This window comes from Typopeltis vanoorti, chromosome 14 (genome assembly GCF_054136105.1).
Source record: "Typopeltis vanoorti isolate ZY-2024b chromosome 14, IOZ_Tvanoo_1.0, whole genome shotgun sequence".
Lineage (NCBI taxonomy): Eukaryota > Metazoa > Arthropoda > Arachnida > Uropygi > Thelyphonidae > Typopeltis > Typopeltis vanoorti.
The window spans coordinates 103,654,000-103,678,044 of record NC_143562.1 but is presented as its reverse complement, the minus strand read 5'-3'; the positions used below and the strand labels follow the sequence as shown (position 1 = coordinate 103,678,044).

The following is a 24,045-nucleotide window of genomic DNA, read 5'->3' as shown; positions in this document are numbered from 1 at the left end:
CACCTGTGTCATGTACAGCTTAAATGTCAAGAGGTCGTTCAATTTGACGACTGATAGGAGGTGTCAGAACGCTGCAAACAAAGCTGTTTGTACCGTTCAGCGCTGATAATGACCGTCATGGAACAAGTGTGACCTCAACTGATAACGTTGTCCAGCGATAAGACTAGCATTTCGAAGTCGCAGGAATTCGGAACCTTATCAAACTTTTTAGCCGACTGCAACTCCGCCCGGGTCAGGGTTCACTAGTGGTGCGTTATTTTAACACGCCAAATTTCGATAAGATAATTATGACTCAGACAGGCGGGTATCTGAGCGAATGGGAATTTATACGTGGCGTGAAAAACATATCGTATTTGTATGAATGTTTTTTGCATGTAAGAAAAAAAAAAGTGCTGACTGAAGAATGGAAATGGCGCAACACTCCTCTGTTAGTAAACAACACTATTTGTGCAATACATTTTCAATTCTATTCCTCGCTGCATAACCTATACCGCTTCTTTATATTTACTCTTTTCCTACTTATACACCATAATAATTGATTCTGCAAAGTTTCGCATAAAATTTAAAAACAAGATAAATTAATTTCTTTTCAGATAATTTCAGTTTGTTGAGGAGCAATTCAGATACTAACTATTCAGCTCTTTTTCAGATGATATCACGTGACATAACGATTCCAAAGATAACAAAACCTAGGTGGTCGCAGTCACACCACCTTGCACGAGGGCTCCCTGTTATTGTTACTTGTCTTTCAACTCCCTAAATATCAGAATAGATTCCCCTTATGTTGGGTTAATACGTGAATTTTTATTTGGATCCTATGCGGTGCAATAAAAGCTTTAAAAATCAGTCAAGTTTTAGGGGAAAAAATTAAATATTCTGTTTCTCTCTAATGTGTTTGTAAGAACTAGATTATCTCGCAGAAAACTAACTTTCGAATTATATAACTAAATTAATTCCACTGTTTGTATGTACTTGAAAATAAAATTTTACAACTTAAGGAATCAATTTGCCGGACTCGAGTTCCGTACCACTGAATTTAACCATTAACAAGATTAGTAGAATAAAAGGTAATATACAATACAACAGAAAGACAACAAATACGTAACGTGCTTACTGCTAAGTTCGACAATATATTATTATTATTCGTGACACCTCCAAGGAGTCCGAAGACTCATAGCGGGAGGACACCTACTACCAATCATCTCTATCAACACTCTACCGCCCACCACCGATCTTGAGTAATGAATTACAGAAACAGTAAATTTAGTTATCTTTATTAAAACTATAATTGTCATCCCCATAAAATGATTACATGTAATTAGCGCTGCTGAATATATTGATATTATTTATGTACATGCTGAACAACTAGCGAGCTTTCAGAACAGTCACGATATACAGTGGAAGTATCCTACCGCTGGGGGTATATGTTGAATTCAGTCAGATATTCTGGCAGCGTCTATGTTATGAAAATTTAATCCTACTGAGCATTCCGAAGATCTCAATAGGACTGAGACCCAGCGACTGAAGGAGAAAATCCTTCAGTCGCTTCAATCAGTTTGTTGAGGAGCAATTTAGATACTAACTATTCAGCCCTTTCTCAGATGATATCACGTGACATAACGATTGCGAAGAAAACAAAACCTAGGTGGTCGCAGTCACATCACCACCTTGCACGAGTTCATGGCTCCCTGTTATTGTTCCTTGTCTTTCAACTCCCTAAAGTAACACGAACTGAAGTTCATTACCCATACAGCCTTTCTCCAGTCCTAGTTTTTTTATCAATTAGCTGTTTCAGATGTCACCAGCGCGATACTGGTATGATTTTTGTTTTATTAGGCCATTTATATTATATTTGAGATCGTGAAACAATACTTTACGAGACAGTCTTACCAGCTCGTCTAATTCCCACTATCATTCTCCGTTTGATGTAACTGATGTCACAACCTTTGTCTTATCACATACACACTTAATACTGCTTTGGTTTGTAGCATGCATGACTGGTGAAATCCATTCAGAACAAGGCGTACCTAAGGTATCTAATAGTTTTCCCCGCTTTGTGTACGCTTGTGTGTTAAATATTATGTAAAAACAGTAAAGAGATGAGTTAAGCTATGAGCATGTATATATTGCACAAGCATAATCGAAATTTTTCTTTCTTTCTCCAGTATTGATTCAGCCAGTCTTGAACTGTAGATAGGAGTTTTGATTCAAGTGTTCCGAGTTCTCTCGCAATCATAAAACTAACCCTATTAATAGTGTATATTGAGTGTATATGTCAACATAGAATGAACACTGATTTGTGTTAACTAAGATGATTTTTTTTTATCAATTAAAATTTAGCAATATTTACTAAGTGCTTGGTAAAGCACTTGGTAAATGTTGCTAAATTATAATTGATTTTTTAATTTTTAATTTAATTTAACTTTTTGCCCCCAAAGTAACTTAACGATTATAAAATGTTAATTTTTTACTTCTTGTCAAAAATAATAGCACTGTATGTTTAATTGCATGATAAATTAAAAACTATATCATCTTTAATACCTCTGTTTAACTACAGGCAAATCTCTTATAACGTCGTGCGAAATAAATGTAAATAAATTGAATTAAATTTAGTAAAAGTACTAAGAAACATATAAAAACGTTTTAATTTGTGATTTGAAGTTATGAGTTGACAAATCTTTCTTTACAAATACATCCACAGAACAGAACATCGTTTTTCGTTCTTACATGTGAAGCTAGAAAATATCTGTTGGTTATATACTGATGCACTACTTCGCAATTGATTAGAATTTTTTTCTTTAGTTATCATTTGCACTTTATGGCAGGGGATTTCAGGCTGTTCCAAGTCCCACGCCACGATTCACATCTTTATTAATCATCTCTAGAAAGCAGATAAAAATGAAACCATGTTCGAAGGGTAAGCTTTGAGATAAGCTCTGGTTCACACACCTGAATGCTATATTCTTTTTTCTTCCCTCCTCTTTCTCTCTGCATGCACATGGCGATTTTGTGCCATCTTGACGCTGTAATCTCTTTACCAACATCTGGCAAAAGTCCCTAAGGTCTGAGTAGACTTGTAGTCGTCTATTGTTGCTTCATTCGCTGGCCCTTTTTGAGCCTTTGTTGATGGTTAAAACTGTTAAAAAAAAAAGGTGGCTGTTCGTTGGAACTGTGTCAGCTGTTTCTCATATATTTTCAAAATACTATTCTAGTGAGAGAGCGTCATTTTCTGATTTTGGGGGGGGGGGGGGGGTAGGAATAATCTATTCTCCCATTCCGAAAATTCAAGGAAAAGGCTAACCTCGGTGCACTGACAAAAGAACAGAACCATGACGTTTTGCTCTTCGGGTTGCCATATATATATTTCCACCATGGAAGATTTAGTAAATAATATTCATGTGACGATTTCAACTGTTTCTTGATTACCTTGTAACCCGTACCTGAAAACGACCTTGGCTGTCTTTTTTTTTTTTTTTTTTTTTTTCGCTCTGAAGATATTGTTTCCTGGGCTCTTATCTGTTCAGCTAAATTGTGCTGAACTTGCACACTTTTACCTGGTGTCACCAGGCTGTCTGCATGCAGCAGTTTGACGTCATGCGTAGTTATGGCAACAGCTGGCTGCTGGCCGATTGTTGTCGATGACCGTATCTTTTGTTTATCCGCATTCCTCGGTGTTTTTCTTTTGTCTTCTGCTTCAAAAAAAGAAGGAAAAAAAAATGGAGGTAGATAGGGTGGAATTATAGCCCTAATAGGCGGGAGGATACTTGTAGTGCGTAATGAGCGAGAGACGGAATTGACCACGTGATTCACCCGTGTATTTGTCAGTGATAAAAAAACTTGCCGAGCAACCTGCGCGTGCTCGTAGCAAAATGAGTATTGTATTGCAACGGTTACGTATTGTGGACTGTTGGAGGTGCCCCTTCGTCCCGTATTATTTGTTTGTCATACTACTTGACCAACAATACCGGAACTAAATTGCCACTTTTCCTACGCCACTCGTATAAAATGACTCGGAAAAGCCTGTAACATAACAGAATACGAAAAAAATATTCTTTGCGAATACTTTTCGCCATAAAAGTTGGGATAACTGAAGCATTATGATATTCTTAAAGCAATATAATTACAAGTTTCGTTTATGTCTATCCTTTATGTAGTAATCACAAACGGGAAAAGGTGAAGGAAATGGTAGCCTAGTTAGTGTGGTGTGTGTGTGGGGGGGGGGGGGTCTTTACACAGGATTACTTTGGTGACAAGTGGTTGTGCCACTCGTATCCACTACATGAGCAGTGAACTAGAGATGGGAGCGCGGATGAATATATACTCTGTATACAACGCATACCTCGTGAATAATACGCTAGCATCGATATTTAGTTTTAATTTTTAACAATATTTCATATTGTTAAAAATTAACAACTAAAACTTCCTTCAACTAAAATATTGTCCTTTTTTTTTTTCAAAGATATACATATAATGATAACCCATATAAAACAAAAAAAAACAAATAAATAAAATAAAATTACCCAAGTGGAAAGATAAGTTTTGTTTAACACAAACTCGCACACAATTTAATGGCCTTCCCTTTACTCTTTCTAATTATCTGAATAAAGAATTATTCAAGTTTCCGTATGTCGCAATCAAATCAATGGAGGTACTTATCAATTCCCAAAGACTTCAGATGAGATAAAAATTTTTGGGGTTGCTGCTTCACAAAAATTGTAATCATACGTTAATATAATGAAATTAATATTTGCAGATGATCAAATAGTATTAGCTATATCAGAAGATGATTTACAAACATCATTAAAATTATTAAATGATATCTCAAAACAATATAATATGACAATATCTAAAGAAAAAACAAAAATAATGGCATTCCAAGGAGAAAACCCAATAAGACATAATGTAGTGATAGATAATAAAATATTAGAACAAGTAAATACTTTCAGATACTTGGGATGTGATCTATCATAGGAAGAAGAAAAAGACAGACACCAAAATATGAAACTTTGTCGAAGTAAATGGCATAATAAATAATATATTTAAACCATCCCTAGTACAAAAACACACTAGAATCAGACTGTTTCTTGTCAAAACCAACTCTACTATACGGAAGCGAAACATGGACCATGAAAAGGAAAGATGAAGAACGAATTCAAACAGCAGAAATGAAGTTCCTCAGAAAAACAGCTGGATATACCAAGTGGGGCCATAAAACAAATGAAGAAATCTTACAATCCCTGAAAATAAAACCAATTAAGTACTACAAAAGATATAAAGAAAAATGGATAGAACATTTAAATCGAATGGACAACAGCAGACTACCGAAAATGTTATACAGATACAAAATAAGTTGGGAAAAGAAGAATCGGAAAAGATGGCAGGAGACTGTAACAGGCCGCTTGGCTTAAATTCCGTATTAGGAAGAAGAAGACGTTAATGTGAAAACCAGGATCTCACAACTTCATTGTGCGTGAGGGTTAATGAAATGGGTTGGATTTATTTCAAACTCTAATCCAAAACTTCTTGTTCCTATATCCGAACAGTTGTTGCAATAAGTGGAATGCTCATACAAATCAGTAAAGATTAGCCCAAACTGTTTAAAATCATTACAGATTAAACTAAAACCACATCACAATGTAGTTTATGTTCTTCTCACAACTCCTTTAGCAAACAGCAATTGTAAAGGTAAACTTATAGCGCTAAGTGCAAATGACTATTTCTGTGAAGAAATGGTCATTTGCCACTGTTTAATGCGCTGGCAAACCTGCGATTCTTGTTCCCCTCCCATTAGGCAAATAAGCATTCGATGGCTCCTTGAAAATTTTGTTGAATCTCCCTCAAGGACGTCATGTTACATTACGTGATTTCACTCTTCATAATTATGTTTCTGGTTCAATGAGGCTGCAAGAATCAGAATATTCTTCTTAAATTGTGTTTAGGTTAGCAAAAGTACTTTTATTGTTGCTCATAATTATATTGTTGATATTGGTTTGATTTAATAATGCATTATGTTTAGAGGAGACAAACTTTAAAAAATTTCAGTACAGCTTTTGTGTTTCAAATTACTCATGTTGCTGTTAACTCCCCCCCTCCCACATTTTTACGATTAAAATACTTTCATGATAACATGCACTGTATCAAAATAGCAAGTAAAGCAAAAATTTCCCACAAGTTAGGAATGCATTTATATATATCTGTCCATTTAAGAAACACTATTAACATCTGGGATTTGCACCACTCCCCTCATCGTGACTATGTTAAAATCACAAAATAAATATTACCGTATAGATTCAATGGCGGAAGAATAACAACCATTGTTAAAAGTATCAATTAATTTGGTTATTACTCAATATTCGTCATAATGAGTTTGAGTATTGAAATCGCCTTCTTTACCATAATTAATGACTTTTTTGTTTTCTCTTTTCCAGGTGACAGTGATCATCCGAGACCACGGTCCTTGCACAGCGGAGAAAACATACGAAGCCCAAACGGACTATTTGCCAGGGATGTTTGTTGACGGTTCCAAGAGCAGTGGACCCGAACGCACGGTCCGTATACGGGAGGAAGATCCGGGCCATCACATTGAGATTATCGTTCGCCACATCGGTACACGCATCATCGTCCGACAAGTTGGTCGATATTTGACCTTCGCTATACGAATGCCCCAAGAGTTAGCTATCCAAGGCGCTCAGTCTGACACTTGGGAACTGTGTGTGAAAGGGTGTCCAAAGAGCGAGAGAATCGACTACACCCAAATCTTGACCCATCCGGACCAATGGATCTCCATGGTGACGAGCAGGGGTCACGTTGCTGTACCAGTAAAGGAAGCCGTAGCAACTTGCAAGCAGTATAACGTCACCGATTTCTATTTCGACGCATGCGTGTTCGATCTACTAACGACGGGTGATAGCACGTTTAGTATGGCGGCGCGCGAAGCCATGCGTGACGTGCTGACTCTATATCCTGCTGCTGCCGGGACGCAGGAAAACAGGACGTCTCTCCCACCAACTCACATTCACGTGGAGAAGGTATCTTTACCCGAAAACAGCGCCCCCGGTAGACCCTTTGTCATATTAGCAGTGTTAGCGGTGCTTGTGGTATGTGCAGCGGCAAATCTTCATCAGTAGCCGAAGAATTAGCACATCCTCGTCACATCTCAGGAACCATATCGAGGTCTTGAACACTGACGCAGCTAATGCCTCGTACAACTTTGTACAGTCTCAAATGGACAACACCCCGATTACAGCTGCTGGCTTATGTGTCGAAAGGGATTTATTCCTTCCTCGCATGAAGGTTACCGTCTACGACATCGGCGAAGTCAGAAGATGAAATCTTAGGCTTAACATAAAGCTTCCGTTTCAATTCTTTCGCAAGATCTTATTTATTAGTGCATGGCTGCAGTGAAATTTAAATGGCGAAGCTGAATATAAATAGCTAGCTGTAAGTAAGCAGCGTTTTATAGTCTCCAACAGATGTAAAGCAATGTTCATTCAAACAGATCATCTTGAATGACAAGTCATTTTTATGCAGGCCAAAAGAATCTTGTACATAAAATGCAATCAGGGATTTTCAACGCTAAAAATTCTAGCAGTCTAAAACGGTCATACAAAGGGTGCATATCGTTATGCGCCCTTAGCGGCTGGTTGAAAATAATTCTAGGACGCCATATTTTGAATATATGCAAGAAAAATCACAGTGCTGTTCATCAGGGAATGGGATAAATGTTTCAAAGAAGCATTCAAGACATCCGACTTCAACAACTAAATATTAATGTGGATAACTCGGACATAGAAACGTGAACGGCTTGGGTGACCTGTGAAAAACGTGTACAGCTGCCACAATGGCAAGAAAAACGATAACAAATCCATTATTTTGACTTGTCACTACAGATCGAAAGCTAATAGTGATTTTTGTTAAGTGAAAAAAAAGTCGTTAATGTACATAAATAGATATAATGAAAATTAGCGTAAATTATGGAAGTTGTAACAAACAAAACTTTGATATTTAAGACCTTAGCACGTTTAAATCTGCCTTCCTGCAAAATGTATTATAATTCTGTGCAACGATCTGTCAAACAATGGACTGTCTGCAAATTATCGTGCGATTGTGTAAGCCATTGTTGATAAAAAAAAAAAAGTGACGTGTTTGAGGAAAATGAATTGTAGTAAATTTAATTTATCAATCTAAATTACCTGTTTTCTTTCTTGTTTATTAAAATAGGTAATTTCTCCATTTAAATGGAGTCGAATGATTAATTGGTCATCAATTAATCATTCGAGCTTTAACAACAACTTCTGAATTCTACAAGTCCATTAATTAACAGTAATTATCGTTAAAATCAATTACAGTAACTACGATTAAAGTTTATTGAACATTTTGTGATCTCTCCACTTTTAAAACGTGTTGTATGTGCAACCACGTGCGAGCCACATTAAAACGAAATACACATAAAAATCGGAATGGCTATCAAAACTGTTTTTTTTTTTTTTTCAAATACTTTTTTCTTCTTCGGTGCTTGGTAATGACTTATGACATGTGCAATACCTTATTTCTACACGTTTATTTCAGTTAAGAATAATCAATATACCAACTTCTAGACATATTACTGCAAGCGCCAGCATCCGTACCAATGAAGCAGATTAAACTGAGGGGAAATTTTTTCTTAGTTTGTACAGCTTAACTTACTCAAGAGCAAACAGATCTCGAAAGCAACCAACCCAATACCATACATTTAAAGATAAAGAAAGTCATTCCATGCAATTCGACAAACGTTTTATAAATCTGAACTTACTATAAATTAATCCAGTTTAATTTCTAATAACCCAAAAATTAGCATAGAAGTCTAAATAAGCAAATACGAAAGACATCTTTCCGAAAAAAACAAGAATCAGTAAAAAAGAAGACACGAAAACACCAAGAAATCCCCATGAGAGGTGGTGGAAAGGGATTTCAGATGTAAGATATCAGAGCTGAAGTTTTGCGAAGAATACGAGTAAGTTCCTAGGCTTTTTGCAAGCAGTTAAGTGATGCTTAGTATGGAATTACATTCGAAACGACTAAGGTGAAGCCAGTGTATTATATCCGTTGGTTGGTCTGTCTGTTGTGCGGAATGAATCGAAGTATTGATGAAGATGGCACGATTTTCCCATTCGAAAAAAGAAAAACACGACCCGAGAACGCTCATTTACAAACATAAGATACAGCAAGGATTAACAATGGTCAAAAAAACAATACAGCATGCCAATTGTTGGACGAAAAAACAGTAGCCAGAATTATACTTAAAAATACTTTTAGTACTATACAAATGAATCTTTTTCACCATACAAATGTAGAAATAACGTGATTTCTGAACTACTTTAAATCAACGGTATACTTGATGTATAATAAAATTAGTTTAATCCTTCATCCAAGTGTGAGCAAACAAAGTTTGCGCCTGAAAATATCTTCAGGACTGAGGCAAGGTGATGCATCTGTTGGCAACTCGTAGCAAAGAAAAACATTATACTCTAACCAAGTGAAAAAATAAACTTTCGGTATACTTGATGATAATAAATTTAGTTTAATCCTTCATCCAAGTGTGAGCAAAAAAAAAAAACATTATACTCTAACCAAGTGAAAAAATAAACTTTCGGTATACTTGATGATAATAAATTTAGTTTAATCCTTCATCCAAGTGTGAGCAAACAAAGTTTGCGCCTGAAAATATCTTCAGGACTGAGGCAAGGTGATGCATCTGTTGGCAACTCGTAGCAAAGGTGGACCAAGTTCTCATCACTCCTTGTCTCAGCATCTCCCACCATGCAAAGCACATCTATTGCGGACATGTATAATGCTATGCATTAAGGGGAGGGCCACTAGTTGCCAACCTTTGCCACGAGTTGCCAACAGATGCACCACCTTGCCTCAGTCCTGAAGATATTTTCAGGCGCAAACTTTGTCTGCTCACACTTGGATAAAGGATTAAACTAAATTTATTATAGTCCAACCAAGTGCAAAATAAACTTCGGTATACTTAATATATCATTTTTACCTCTCAACACAACCTTAAGAGTCCAAATAACATTTGCTAAATACCAAATACATATTAACGTTAATAAAAAATGCAAATGTTTATCTTTTGAATATAATTAATAATGAATTTTAATTCTTGGGGTTAACAACATCGTTTCTATGTCCTGAAACAGCTGTTCTGTTCATCTAGAAACAAGTTTTCTGTCTAGCGTTTAGCCTACGTTCAGAAACTGGACTTTTCATGTCCAGCATTATAGAAGTTGGGCTTTCAGTACAAAAGAACCTCAGAAAAATCTGCTAGGCATGCGCAGTAGAGGCACCGAAGAGCTTTTGTGCTGTCACTGTTTCCATTCACATCTACTTTGGTTTAAAGACCAAATCTTAAAGGTGGTTTGGAAGTGCACTTCAGAAAACAAGAAAAGAGTAAGCGGACAAAAGATCTTGGGTCGATTTCTCTCGGCAAATAGAAGATAATATAGGAACTTCCGAAAAGATCTCTGACAAGCGGGATGTGCTTACTGCAGCTGCCTAGCCGTCTTTTGTCGGGGTGTAGTGGAAAAGCAATCATTTCTCAGAAGCGCTCTTTGTTAACTGCCAAATGTGGAGCCATGCAGACGGCCCCCTTACACCCGTGGGCCACTTTTGTCAGGAGGGAGCACAGGAGGGGGAAGGTGTAAGAACGCTTGTTTGCCTCCCTTTCTAAGAGACGCCAAAACTAAATCCGATCGGGAGGACCGACAAGAGCTAGCGGGGATACGGGATGCAACTGCAACGGAGAGAGAGGGGGGGGGGAGTGGATAGGGACTAAGAACAGTGCATATTACCACAGTCCAGCGTTCCTCAGCGTCACCATGGGGAGCCCTTCCAGGGGTGGGGCGACCAGGCGTGAAAGGGAGAAAGGAGCGGCTGCGTTCTTCAAAGCTTTCAGCTCGGAGCAATAAGGAAAAAAACTGGAGGGGAAGTCAGAACCCCTCCCTTCTTTGACCTTAAGTCTTGCTCGTCGGAGGGCCCGCCGTTTTGTAGTTGGAAGTGGTGCATAATGGCGCGTCAAGTAATGAAGAAATGAGAAGGGCTTAGTGATTAATTTTTCTGTTTATCCACGCTTTCCAACCCCTCCCCCATTCCTCTCGTAACGTACTTCAATTTGTGTGCCCCCGGGGAATCATCACTTATTATCTGGTGGAAAAAAAAAACCGAAGGTGAGAGATAGACGTATTTATGCGATCTTATTTTAAAAGTTTTTTTCAAGACCACCGCACAGAATCGAAGCTCATTAATAAAGTGTTTGTATGCTAAAGCACAAGGTTTTACAGTAGGATAAACTTGGTACTTGAATAGCGCAAGCAAATGAGACTAAATGTAGAAGAAACTATTGATGAGAGAGTTGAGGAGGTTAATCTACACAAGCATTTTCTTTAATGTTCGAAAATTCGGTTTTTCGAACCAAAAAATGAGAGGGGAGGAGCACAGGAGGGTGAGGGTGCACGAACGTTTGGCTCCCTTTCTAAAAGTAATGGAGAAATGAACCTTTGGAAGATGCACTTAACAGATAGAGTACACCAGCACCAAATACCGAGCTGTCTTTCGCTAATATAAATCAAATTCTCCTCCAGTTCTCTCTTGTTCACTCCAATAAGAATTATTTGCAAACTACGGTTATCACTACTCAGTGGAAAGCCTTAAAAATACATGTTCAATGAAAATTTTATCGGCTTTCTGGTAATGAGATTTTCGCAATAATTTCTTAGTCTGTATATGTGGAATGGGAAATAATTATTGTTCCTGATTTTTAACTTGAATTTCAATTATATCGCCAATTTTCCTTTTGAGAGAACTCAAAATGTCGCCACCACTCTTTTATGCAATTTCTTTTCGGTAATCACAGAAAGATGTTCAAATTTAATGTCGAGAATAAATTAAAAATCGAAAACTGGCAACTTGGTGTAATACGCTTTTACAACTAAGAAACCAAGTTCTTTTATTATTATTTTTTTATTTTCGTGCAAAGCCATCTTAATCTCTACTCCGTCGTTTCGGCCCCAATGTTTCGGAAACAAATGTTGTTTCCATTCAGTGCTGCGCTCCCATAACTCTCCGAGCGTTAAAAGACTCGAACTTCCATGATTCTCAACCACCCCATCAAACACATCAGTCCTACAAATAGCTCTTCAAGTCCCGTTCCCTCCATTATCGTCCTCATCACCCCTACGCACACGCTCTGACCCCTCTTTGACCTTAAATTCGTCAAGTAGATGCTCCCTAAACCTTCTGCACCATTCCCCCCGTGGATAAACACGGGTCTGGTCGAGCAAAGTAAGAAAAGAAGCGCGAGAAAGCATGCGGACGGATCAACTACTTGAACGATGAGCTAGTATTCCTGTAGGGGCATGACCCCCGTGTACCATGATTCATGCGGCAGCACGATGTGTTTTCCGCCCAACAACTAGCCCGCTGCTCCAAGCCGCGAGCGTCTGCACACCATCTGCGGTAAGGAGTGGATCATTGCGGTGACAGGAGGAGAGGAAGTAGAAGGGTGGTGAAGAAAACTCCCGCACTGTTCAGCGGGAAGAAACAGGACGGAACATTACCTATGCCCTTTTTCGCGATAATCTTTTGTCAACGAAGGCGGTCTGAATGCAGCTTAAAACAGTGCGTGAAATCAGTGACACTTCCGAATCCCTTAGTAATGAACTGAGTAAAAGTTAAACAACTAACGGTGTTTGCAAAGTAGCTGAAAACACTAAACCTGTCCCTTTGGTTTTCGGATAGCAAGCAACGGATCCTCAAACTTTTTTTCGGTCTATTCTATAGACCCTCCAGTTTATATTTCTAAAGAAAACAAGCAAACCAAAAAAAAAAAAAAAGCTGGTTTCATTCTCTAGGACTTTTCGAACACATCGACATTTCGAAGTTCTACGCCGTTTCGTCAAGGAGCAGAGAATTTTCAAAATGATTAGCAGCTTACAAATCCAGTCTTTGTAGTATCTGCATTTTGTTTCTTGAGCAATTTTGCACTTAAAAGTGCATATCTCCCGTTTGAAGATACCAGTATATCTTAGTTTCACAATAGAGGGAGCGCTTCAGTCGTGAGGACCTGGCGATTTTTGCTTTTCGGTTGAAACGATGTACTTTCGCATCCATTTGAAGCTTTTCAAATGAAGGCGAGTCTCATGAGGGAATGAGAAGATGTGCTCTCGGGATTCTTAATCTCGCGGAGAATGCAAACTGGTCAGAAAACACACGTCATCTACAGCAGTGCTCCCCAAACTTCTGGATATCATGGCTCCCTTTGGAAAAATTAAAATATTTCACGCCCCCCCCCCTCATAAAAAAATCTTAATATAGAGATATATTATTATAATATTTATTGTATTTATATTCAATACAAAACATACACAGCGAATATTGCAAAAATCAAATGCAAATATTACATTTTTAGCATCTTACATACACATGTGACATGGCGCAGTATCTCATATTTTATATAGATAGATTTATTGTACATTTGCAGTACAAGCACATGAAACGTAAAACGATTAGTAATAAAGAAAGAATTAAAAACATAAAACAAGTTTAATAACAATATAATGTGATGGATGTGTTTCGATACTGCTACACAAAAAGTCAATATCAGGTGAAATATTTGAAACTGCAATTCTTAGATTTCTGCTTTGAAATGAAACTTGTACGAATAAGCATATATTTACTATTATTCATTAAGTGGCGGAAGAAATACGCAGGAAGCGAAATTTTTTTCCATTAAAATATAAAAAATAACAAAAAAAGAAATAATAAAAATTAAATACGTTTCTTTTAAGATAAAAAAAATCTACTTAGTCTTAAAACATTTTCAATTTGTTTTCATTATTTTACGCTCTCCCTCTCTCAACAAAACCTACGGCCCACAGTTTGTGGGAAGCGCTGATCTACAGACCAAAAGGAGAAAGCTAACACTGTCACCGTATAATTCCTTCCGACAAGCGACAGAGGGGACTTCAATCTTCCCCATTATGGAGACAAGCCAGTAACAGAAAGAACTCTTCCTCTCTTCGCAATGATAAAACACAGCGCTGATCTATGTTCAGTTAACTGTAAGAAACAATATGATGCAAAACTGATTTAATATTATCAAGAAGTCGATGGAAATTATATTTTGGAATACTTTAATTATTGAAATATTAACTCTTGCTTGAAAGAAAGTATTCCAGCTTTTAATAATATAACTTCGTTCCCAAGTCTCAATTTATACAAACTACATAACGCACTCGAAATTCTAATAAGAAAGTTCGTACAGAGGATGGTACGAGTTACCTTCTCAGCGAGTCTTGCTATGACAATGTGCACGTGAAAAAACAAATTTTTTGGAATATACGTGACTGTTAATCGCAAAAAACTTCTACGAAGTGGTGATAAAAATGCACGGTGACGTGGGAAGGGCGATGTGGTACCTCCCTTTCTCCCTCACGTCTGGCGATGCAGTCACATGAATGAAAGAGTAGTTCTTACTTTTATAATATTCCTTCAGCTAAGCCATCTTCCCCAATCTATACCCCACCTTTAATTCTTATTTTATACTTGCGAAGTCTTAACTTCTACCTCCATTAAACTGAACCTTCCTTCTCCCATTTCCCTAGTTTTCAAATTAACCTTCAGCATCAGTTGTTAAAGCTACGTGCAAACTGACAGTGCTCACATTAATATAACTTATAATGCATAAGTTTTCCATAAATCAATATTCAAAATAATCAGGTACAGCTTCAGTATGGTAATAATTTAATTTTGGTTGCCAGGTCTCGAATTACATATATTTCAGAAGCACACTGAGTTAGACATGAAACTGTAATAATGAAAGATTTGGTGAGAGTAGCAGCCAGTTTCCCACTTATATGTACAGTAGGTCGGTGATGTGTTCGATAGATCCAATGATCCTTGATGAATAAATTCAACACAAATCTTGAAACTCTGCACACAAAATCATTAAATAAAATATTAAAACCCGTGATTAATAATAGCATTCGTGTCAAACTTTTCTGGAATACGCTAAATAACACTAGGATTGTAAAACTTAATTTTATTAATTATTTACTGACCAACGTTGTGATAGCTTCAAAGCAGCATTATCTGGAGCTTAACAGAACACATTCAGAAATAGAAGAAAAAAAAATTGCGTGCACTCCACAGAATCTTCTCTAATTAATAACTTTGAGCTGAAGAAAAGCACAGGCAGTGCGCCAAAATTTATCTGCAATTAATCGATTTGTTGGTCGCAATTGAAAGAGATTGAAATTTCAAAAGATGTTGAGCAGCTTCCAAGAGTAATTGATTTAAAACTTGATTCATGAAATAACTGTGTTTACTTCCAACTGATGAAATGATAATTTTACAGGATACGTTGAGATAGCTACTTTTTAAAGTAGCTATCTCAAAATTTTAAAATGTCGCAGATATTTATGTCCTTTTCGAACCATGTAAGTCATTCCAGTTATTCTAAAATACTGGGTTCCATACAACCAACTTTCATGGTTAACAGAGTCCTCGGCGGTTTTTGATAAGCAGAAGTTTTTAGACCTAATTTTATAACGTTTCAGAAGACATTAGAAATGGACAGAAGGGAGGGACTCTTTCTTTTTATATATATATATATTTTTGTGTGTATGTATATATATTAATCCACCCACGAATGCCTAATTATTCTATATCATATCAGCCTTGTACTGTGGGCGGGATAACGGTTATGTTATCCGAAAACTCTGCTCCAGAGATCAAATGTAAACCCTTTTTCAAGCCATTTGAGGCCTCCAATAAGCAGGACACTAGTCGATAAAATTCACATCCATCGAAATGCATCACAAAACATGTGATGTCCACGGTGGGATTCGAACCCACAGTCTTTTGGTTGAAGTATGAATACGCTCGCAACTCGGCCAAACAATATTGTTGTCAAAAGGCATTCTGAAGCCCTCTAGTTTCGGTTTAGCGTAACTCATACTTGAATACCACTTCGCTGTGCTCAAAAAGTTAGCCATTTTAAAAATTTTGGCCTCCAGAATAGCAACGCATCTGAAATCGGTTTCAGAATTTTCGACCTAAAAGAAGAAAAACTTATTAAATTCCTGTAGAGAACAAACAAACCGCTACACAGACACTGTAGATCAAAAACTACTAAACCCACTATCCTTTCCGGGAATTTATAGCATCTCTGTCGATATGAAATTAAGTTTTGCAATCCTATTATCAAAAGTTTATTCCAGCAAAGTTAACAAGGATCCAGGACCATGATTCTTTTCAGAAAGTGATTGGTTGGTTGTAGTTTAGGAATATGTAAAAAGGCAGCTCAAGCTATGAAACAAGTATATCATATCTCTTCATTGCGTACTATGTTCCAGAAGGAAAGCCAGTGATTTCTGCATGCGCTTGGTCAACTTCCCAAAGGCGACTGCACAAAACGTCATACGGCAAAAGGCCATTCTAATATCGAATCACGAACTTCATTGCAAGTACTTCTATATAAGATACACGTAAATATCTACATGTAATAACAAAGAGGCCTAAACTCACATGTTCAAAAAAACATATCAGAGGAGCATACAGTAAAAGATTTTGCTGGTTGAATTATTCTTGAATTAGGGTCGAATCAATTACTGTGAGGCCATTGCCGATTTGCCTGGTCTGTGGGATGAAAATCTGACTTTCCGGGAAGGGGAACTCTTCGACTTCCGAATGACCCCACTAACTTACCTTCTGATAAAATGCCCTTATGAAAGTTCTTCGTGTCCAAATAAAAGCGTCACTACCAATCGAGCTACAGAACTTCGAAAAGATAAACAGCATACGAATCATTCGCATGTAGAGGGTCAGTATCGACATCAATTTCGTGGAACGAGTTGCACCTTACAAACATGTGTTTGTATATCTCAACACGGTGCAATTGTTCAATGAAAGATTCGAGAAATGGCGAGAACACAATGATCGCTTTCAACGGGTTATATTCCCGTAGCTGTCAATCACCTATCCCTCCCACAATAAGTTTCGTTTGTTTGATCGATTGACTGGCCAAAATGGATGAACGTAACGTTTTGCTGTTCTAATTTTCATGAAAGGGTAATGCTTGCGTGATGTTAGGTGGAACGAACCGGCGTAGTTAGTGTTCACTGCCGGTAGCGCATGTTAAGTCATCAAAGAAAAATGGCGAGCGCTGCCCATAGTTCGAGTAAGATCATCGCTACTACTTTCGTAGGTTTAGATCCAGCTTATGTCACAAACATGTGGATTACGCTCTCAGCCTGCTAGCTTCGTTATAAACACGATTGGTGAAAACATACTGAATCCCTCAGAAATTACAATTCTTTTGGGTGAAAAAAAAAAAAAACGAAATAGGCATTATTTCAGCGGACTACAGTATCTTTCCGTGAAGCTCGTTGTTGTATAACATGAATCCTGAATTATGCAGCAAATTCAGGTTAAAAATAGGCTCACTAATTGGACATGACGTTTGTTCTATTTCGACTACAAAATGGTTAATGCGGTCTGCAAAACTGGAACTTAACAACAAAAACCGCACTCTGCTACTTAAAATAAAATACAGTATATATATATATATATATATATATATATATATATAAATAAAAGAATTGGTCATTGCGTTAATTTACGTTTTTTTGTCCTTTACTTGTACTAACTTCATCACTGGTTGAATACCAATAATTATGTAGAAAGTTTAAAGATTCCAAGCAATTTTATAAGCTAGGTTTTAATCCTTTTTCCCAAGTGGAGCAAACAGACAAATAAGTCAAGTTTGAGGTAACTCGTAGTAAAGGTGGAGTAAGTTCCGATCACTTTCCTTAGTATTTCCCCCTAATGCAAAGCACATCTCCTTGCGAAGATGTATGATGCTATGCATTAAAGGCAAGGACCATTACCCCGACCGGTTTCGACCTTTACTGAGGTCTCGTCAGTGGGAGCCAGACACATAAATGCCAAGGTTAAAGTGATGCAGAGCTTACAGATTTTACTTAAACAAGTTGCCACAATGTATCTTTGGCATTTATGGGTCTGGCTCCCACTGACGAGACCTCAATAAAGGTCGAAACCTGTATATGCATACACTTTTCTAACTTAAAATCAGTCACATACGCATCAAGAAAGTCTTTTGTTCCTAAGCAGGTGTATTATTCGTTCTTAAAAACTCATCTAATCGTACAACCAATAATAATAATACATTAGTTTCATAAGATGGTGCGGAATGCCTGGCAGATGTATGCTGGTGCGGAATGCCCTTTTATATGATGATGATGACGATTATCATCATCATCATGCATATCAAGCATTTAGGCCTCGGTGGCCTGTTCCAGCTTTAGAAGTCATCGTTGAATCTTTTAAGAGGACGTCCTGGTTTTCTTTTTCCTAATGTCTTGTACTTTAAGGCTTGTTTTGGAAATCTTTCTATTTTCATTCTTTGAACGTCTTCCATCCATTTATGTTTATATTTTTTAATTTTTTCTATTACTGATTCTTGGTTTAATTATTTCATAATTTCTTCGTTTCTTTTGTGATCAAATTGAGTATACCTTGCAGTTTTTCTCATAAACTTCATTTCTGCTCTTATTAATCTTTGTCTTTTTGTTTTATTGTCCAGATTTTGCTTCCACACATTAAGACTGGTAGGGCTAATGTATTGTATACTTTTAGTCTGGTTTGTTTATGAACTAGGTTTGGTTTAAATATAGAGTTAATTACACCTGTTATTTTTAAATATTTTGCAATTTTTACGTTTATATCTTTTTCATATGTGATCATACATCCTAGGTAGTTAAACGAATTCACCTGTTCTAAGATCTTGTTATCTATTACTATTTTAGTTCTTACTGGATCTTGTCCTTTAAAGGCCATAGTTTTTGATTTTTCTGTTGACATTATCATACCACAATCTTTAGATATCTCATTTAGTTCTAAAATAGCCTTCTGTAAGTTATCGTCAGAATTTGTAATTATTATTTGGTCGTCGGCAAAAAGGAGAGTGTTCACAGTAGGAGAAAGTTGAATACCTTGATGGAAATTTTTATTCAATTTTATTATTATTTCATTTAGGTAAGTATTAAAAAGAGTTGCTGAGAGGGGACATCCCTTGGTTTATCTCTTTCGTATACGATAGCTCGTGGTTCAATCTTATTTGTATTTGATTATTTTCATATATACTTGTGATAGCTTTTAGGATATTATTTGGTATTTGTCTTTCTTTTAATATGTTAAATAAAATGTTTCTTTTAACTTGTATAATCATACGCTAAATAAATAATCTATTTAGTGTATGGTCTTACTGGTCATAAGAACCCATACGGCACCATCTTATGAAACCAATATAATGCCGTTTAATTTTCCTGTAAATTGCACGTATTCTCTGGCTGATTTGAAGGATGAAAACCCTTTCAACCGCCGTATGAGACGGACTAATTCACCTTTAGATTGAAAGCCCTTACAAAGATTCTTCGCGTCCTAGACGAGAAGTTTTTCCAACCAACAACTGAGCTACGGAGGTTCGTTACGTTCAATGCGTTCACTTGATTATTTTCTCCCATTGCACGATCCCATACAGAAATAATGATAAGTAAATCTTGAAAAGTATTGGACGAAACTATTTCAACAGTTGAGGTTTTAAAGCATTTTATCTATGCCCTCCTATACTTGTTTTCGGTTTATATTTATTTTAGAGTCTTTCATCTATTGTAAATACCACATGCTCTTTCTTTCTGGCTTAATTTTGTCGTTTATTTTACTTATTCATAATCCATTTCTAATGCGCACGCATTATTTACTTATTTTATGTAATCTTGTACGATCTTTCGACCTTTCAATTTATATTTTGATTTCATCTCTTTCTCCCAACACTCTTTAATATGGTTAAGCCATATTTGCATATTGCTAACCATATAAAATAATTAGTATCACAAGCATTATTGCATTCCGGTCGTGTTATTTCTCTTTTTATCTTTTTTACTTGAATTATTTGAAGGTAGTCTACTTTGTAGGTCTGTCGGTATCAAAAATCATATCGCATTAATGTATATAAAAATTAACATATAATGGGTATTTTCCAAGAAATTCTAATATATATATTTCTAAGCTATATGCGCAAACAGTTCTTCGTCTGCCTTCTCAAGAGTGATTTTCATGCGAATTATTTAAAGCAGTTTTCATTTTTAGCAGAACTGAAAAGGTAGTTCGCTAAAAACGCGCTCTGTCATTGCAATGCTAAGTAAACAGTCTAGAAATATAAATCAAAATATTCTTTTCAAACGTTCCCATGAAAAAAAAGAAACTGTATGTCACTGCTTTTCCTGATATTCTGAAAGCAATATTTTTCTTTGAACGTGGGATGCGTTAACAGTCATCGCGCCCTCTAACCTTTCATGAGATTACGTGCGCATCGAGCTAGTGAGCAAGCGGTAAGGGGGGGGGGACTAAAGAAGAAAGAGTATTACGAGGCTCGCTTTAAATTTTGTCGATCGGAAACTGTCTGTACAAAATGCGGACGTGAGAAGTAGCAACGTCAAAAACCAAGGTCAGATAATGTCAACACCAGTTTCGTCAGCCACCGCCGACCTTGCCAGTAAGTGTTCCCAGGTGCGATGAGAGGTACAAACGAAGGGGGGGGGGGGTAAGGGTGAAGGAAGGAGAGAATTTGGAAAGCATCATGAGGAAGCGCGGCCAGACCGGCGTATTGTGGCACTTCTAAACGTAGGATGTGTAAATAAACGAACTCTGCACTTGTGTACCAGCTGCCACGCCGTATTTCTCAGCGAATGTTTGGATTAAAGGTGCCTGTTAATATGGCAACGGTTGCTATGACAACAGAAAAAAAAATGAGCCAGCCCCAAAAAAGTAGTATACGCACGCAACTAGCAATAATGTAGAACTGAATGGCGTCTGATTTCGAATGCAAGACACGATCAGAGACGTTGGCCGCAATTAGTGGTCTTTTTTTCCACGGCATTGAAAAAAAATGGAATTGTAAGTGCCACGCCTGAGAAAGGAATGGAACAGACGTGGGATGACGCGAGCACTCGTGTATATGGTACTGTTTGGCGCGACTTTTAAAACGATGTGGGAATGAATAAGGGAAACGAAATAAAATAGGAGAAAACAATGCAGCGAAACTAAGAGCTTCTAAAATTTCTTTTATAAATCCAGAATCGACTATCACCTGCATTACCCCCTTTCACTATTTCTTAACTAACAATCAAAAGCACGGAAACAAGGGGGAAAAAAACTCCAGAGAAAAAATAAATAATCCAAGTCGGTTTAAAAAATGGGTATGACTAAGAATTAAGAAAAAATAGCGAAATAATTTTAAACAGCCAGTTGTTAACATAAGCATACATCACAAGTCGGAAAGATTCTCATTGGTCAAAATTGGTTTTGCAGTAGGCTTTTGAGGAGCAATATAATGTCTGATGCTTAAGCTAAGAACAAGTATAAAGAATTAGACCTTTATTGGCGTAAATTACACACGTTTAATTCGATTTATATTGTTTCTGAACACAAATATTTACTACTTGCATAACAAGCGATATTGCATTAGTCTGTGTGTAAACAGAATGACGTGTTTTTCCCGAGTTCAGAAAAAGACAAAATAGCTAAATATCGCTATTATGATAAGCAAAAAAAAAAAAAAAAAAAAACATAACTCATTAAAAGGTTCAAATTTCTTATTTATTTTCTGCTGGAGCAAATATTCGCACTTATCAAACCACCAGTCTTGCATTCTGCAACCAATCAACATCCCTGCATACCAAAAATATCTTTTCCAGGATAAAATACCGTCATATGTTTGATATTGAACAGTCTTTAAACGCCAGTGTGAAGAGTATGTTCACTTTATAATAAACAAAATCAATAATGAACAATTACGTGACCTGAAATGCCAATGATCTCAATAATATCATTATTGCTAATTCATCTGCCTGCACCAGTTCTTGTCTGTTAATCAAGCAGATAGCGAACAAGGAGAATCAAGCTCAGGTACAATCTGCGAATGCAATACACTTCTCATTCATTATGAAAAATAAATACATACATAAAATATACTCCTACATCTCGGTGAACAGTTATAAATAAATGATCAACTTAATAACAACAGCAAAAAAGAGTTTAGAATAATTATTTATTTATCCTAATCCAATTCGGAAGGGCAGTTATTCTATGCCTTTGCAGACGAGGATGAGTTAGTGAAGCCCCGGTTTTTATATATTTAACTGGTTTTGAATATTTAATATAGTAGCTCAATATTAGAACCAAGGATTGTAAGTGATAACTGAAAAACTTGATAACTAAACAGAATTTAGTTAACAGTTTTAATCCTCCACGAGAGTAAAACTGCTAAATAATATGTACCTGATTTCTCTGACTGCAATTGCAACACTGAAATTGTTCACATCCTATTGCTACTACTACTGCCATCTCGTGTTGAAAATCGTTAATTCGCAACTCTAATCGTATACGTGCATAATGCAGTTATTTTTAAAACTGTGGACCGGTCTTATGGGTGGTAAATTGAACAGGTGCAACGAAAGTCAATAAATAACCTGAAATCAAAGATGGTATCGTAATGACAGCAGTGAAGAGGGTCAAGGTGTTTTAACTGCTGCAGTTTGGTAAGGAACAACGATGTGTGTGTGTTTGTTGTTGAATGTCACACCTGCATAGCCCCCGGGAATTTAGCTATAAAAACTCGTGGGATGTTTAGATAGAATCTATTTACTTGCTGGAAAGTGTTGATTACGCCTGTGATATTGACCCGAATGAAGTGAACTGAGTAGCTTATTAAAATTCTCAAACATATTTTCCTTTCTTTAACTTATATATAGCGTGGTAGAAGGGGGGAGGAGACAAATAGGGAACGAATTAAGTTGCGCAGGTGGGCAGGTTCCCGCTTATGCTATTCATTTGCAGTCTCCACTCCATAAAAGAAACCGTGGGTAAGGGAAATGGATTTATATTAAAAATGAACATCCGGTTATTGAAGGGAGGGGAAGGATAGAAAGCACTTGATCAACCTGCTACCCTATATTAGGAGTAGAATTAGTATTGCAAAATGCGTGCTTCAGTCTAAAGTTGTAAATTTCGGTTACATCCAACAAACGTAAATTATAAACATACAAATAACATCGTCTTCGCCTATGGAAAGGGGATATTTCAATAGTTAATGATAAGTGGCAGACATCAACAGGTGTTCAGGCTAAAAAACTGCACTGAGAATGCAAACTAAGCAAGGGAGATTTGAGGCAAGAAAACAAAAAAAAAAAAAGATGCTATTATTGATGGTTGCCATAAAGAAGAAACGCCTGCAGTAAACTAAAATGCTGCGTGACCTGCTTGCAGAAATGCGGAGAGCTTATTTTCATCTCCCACACTTTAATACAAGTCCCTTTATGTTTGGAAGAATGATTCTCCGTTACGAGAGTGTGCTGAGAATCACCGTGAAAGAATTGAGGTAGAACCACGTAATTTGTACATTATTCTACATATTCCCCACGAAGTGTTATACACTTGTTACAACGTTGCTGCATCATTTACAATCCTCTGAGAAAAAAAGCCTTTCCCATGTTCCACAAACCAGTCCTTAGCTGCAGATATGACTTCATCATCTGTGGTAATTTTGTTCCTTTCAAGTTTTTCTTTAAATATGGAAATAGGAAACAGTCAGATAGGGCCAGGTCTGGGGAACAGCGTGGGTAAGACAGACATTGAAAGCCGAAGTTACGTATTGTCTGGGTTTCATGAGCAGTGCAAGCAGGTGCGTTGTCCTGCAAAAAAAAAAATAAAATAAAAACACCTCTGCTCAGTTTGCTGCGTCATTTTTCCTTTAGTACCTCCTTCAGAGCTGTTGAATAAACTTCTGCTGTAACAGTTGCAACTTTTCTGAGGTCCTCGTTAAGGATTACACCATCCATGTCCCAAAAGACCATGACAAGAACTTCCCTGCTGACTTTTGGGGTTCGGAACTTCTTTGGCCGTGAAGAACCTTTGTATCTCCAC

At 36.9% G+C, this 24,045-nt stretch overlaps 1 protein-coding gene across 1 annotated transcript in view; it reads left to right on the top strand.

The window, feature by feature from the left end:
• Window positions 1–8,188, top strand: part of LOC150099815 (repulsive guidance molecule A-like) — a 35,289-nt gene extending 27,101 nt beyond the window's left edge. The window contains exon 3 of the mRNA XM_090403738.1: window positions 6,429–8,188. Coding sequence (XP_090259864.1) covers window positions 6,429–7,127 — 699 coding nt within the window. The 3' untranslated portion in view covers window positions 7,128–8,188. The remainder of the gene's footprint in view (window positions 1–6,428) is intronic.
• Window positions 8,189–24,045: the final 15,857 nt, after the last annotated feature.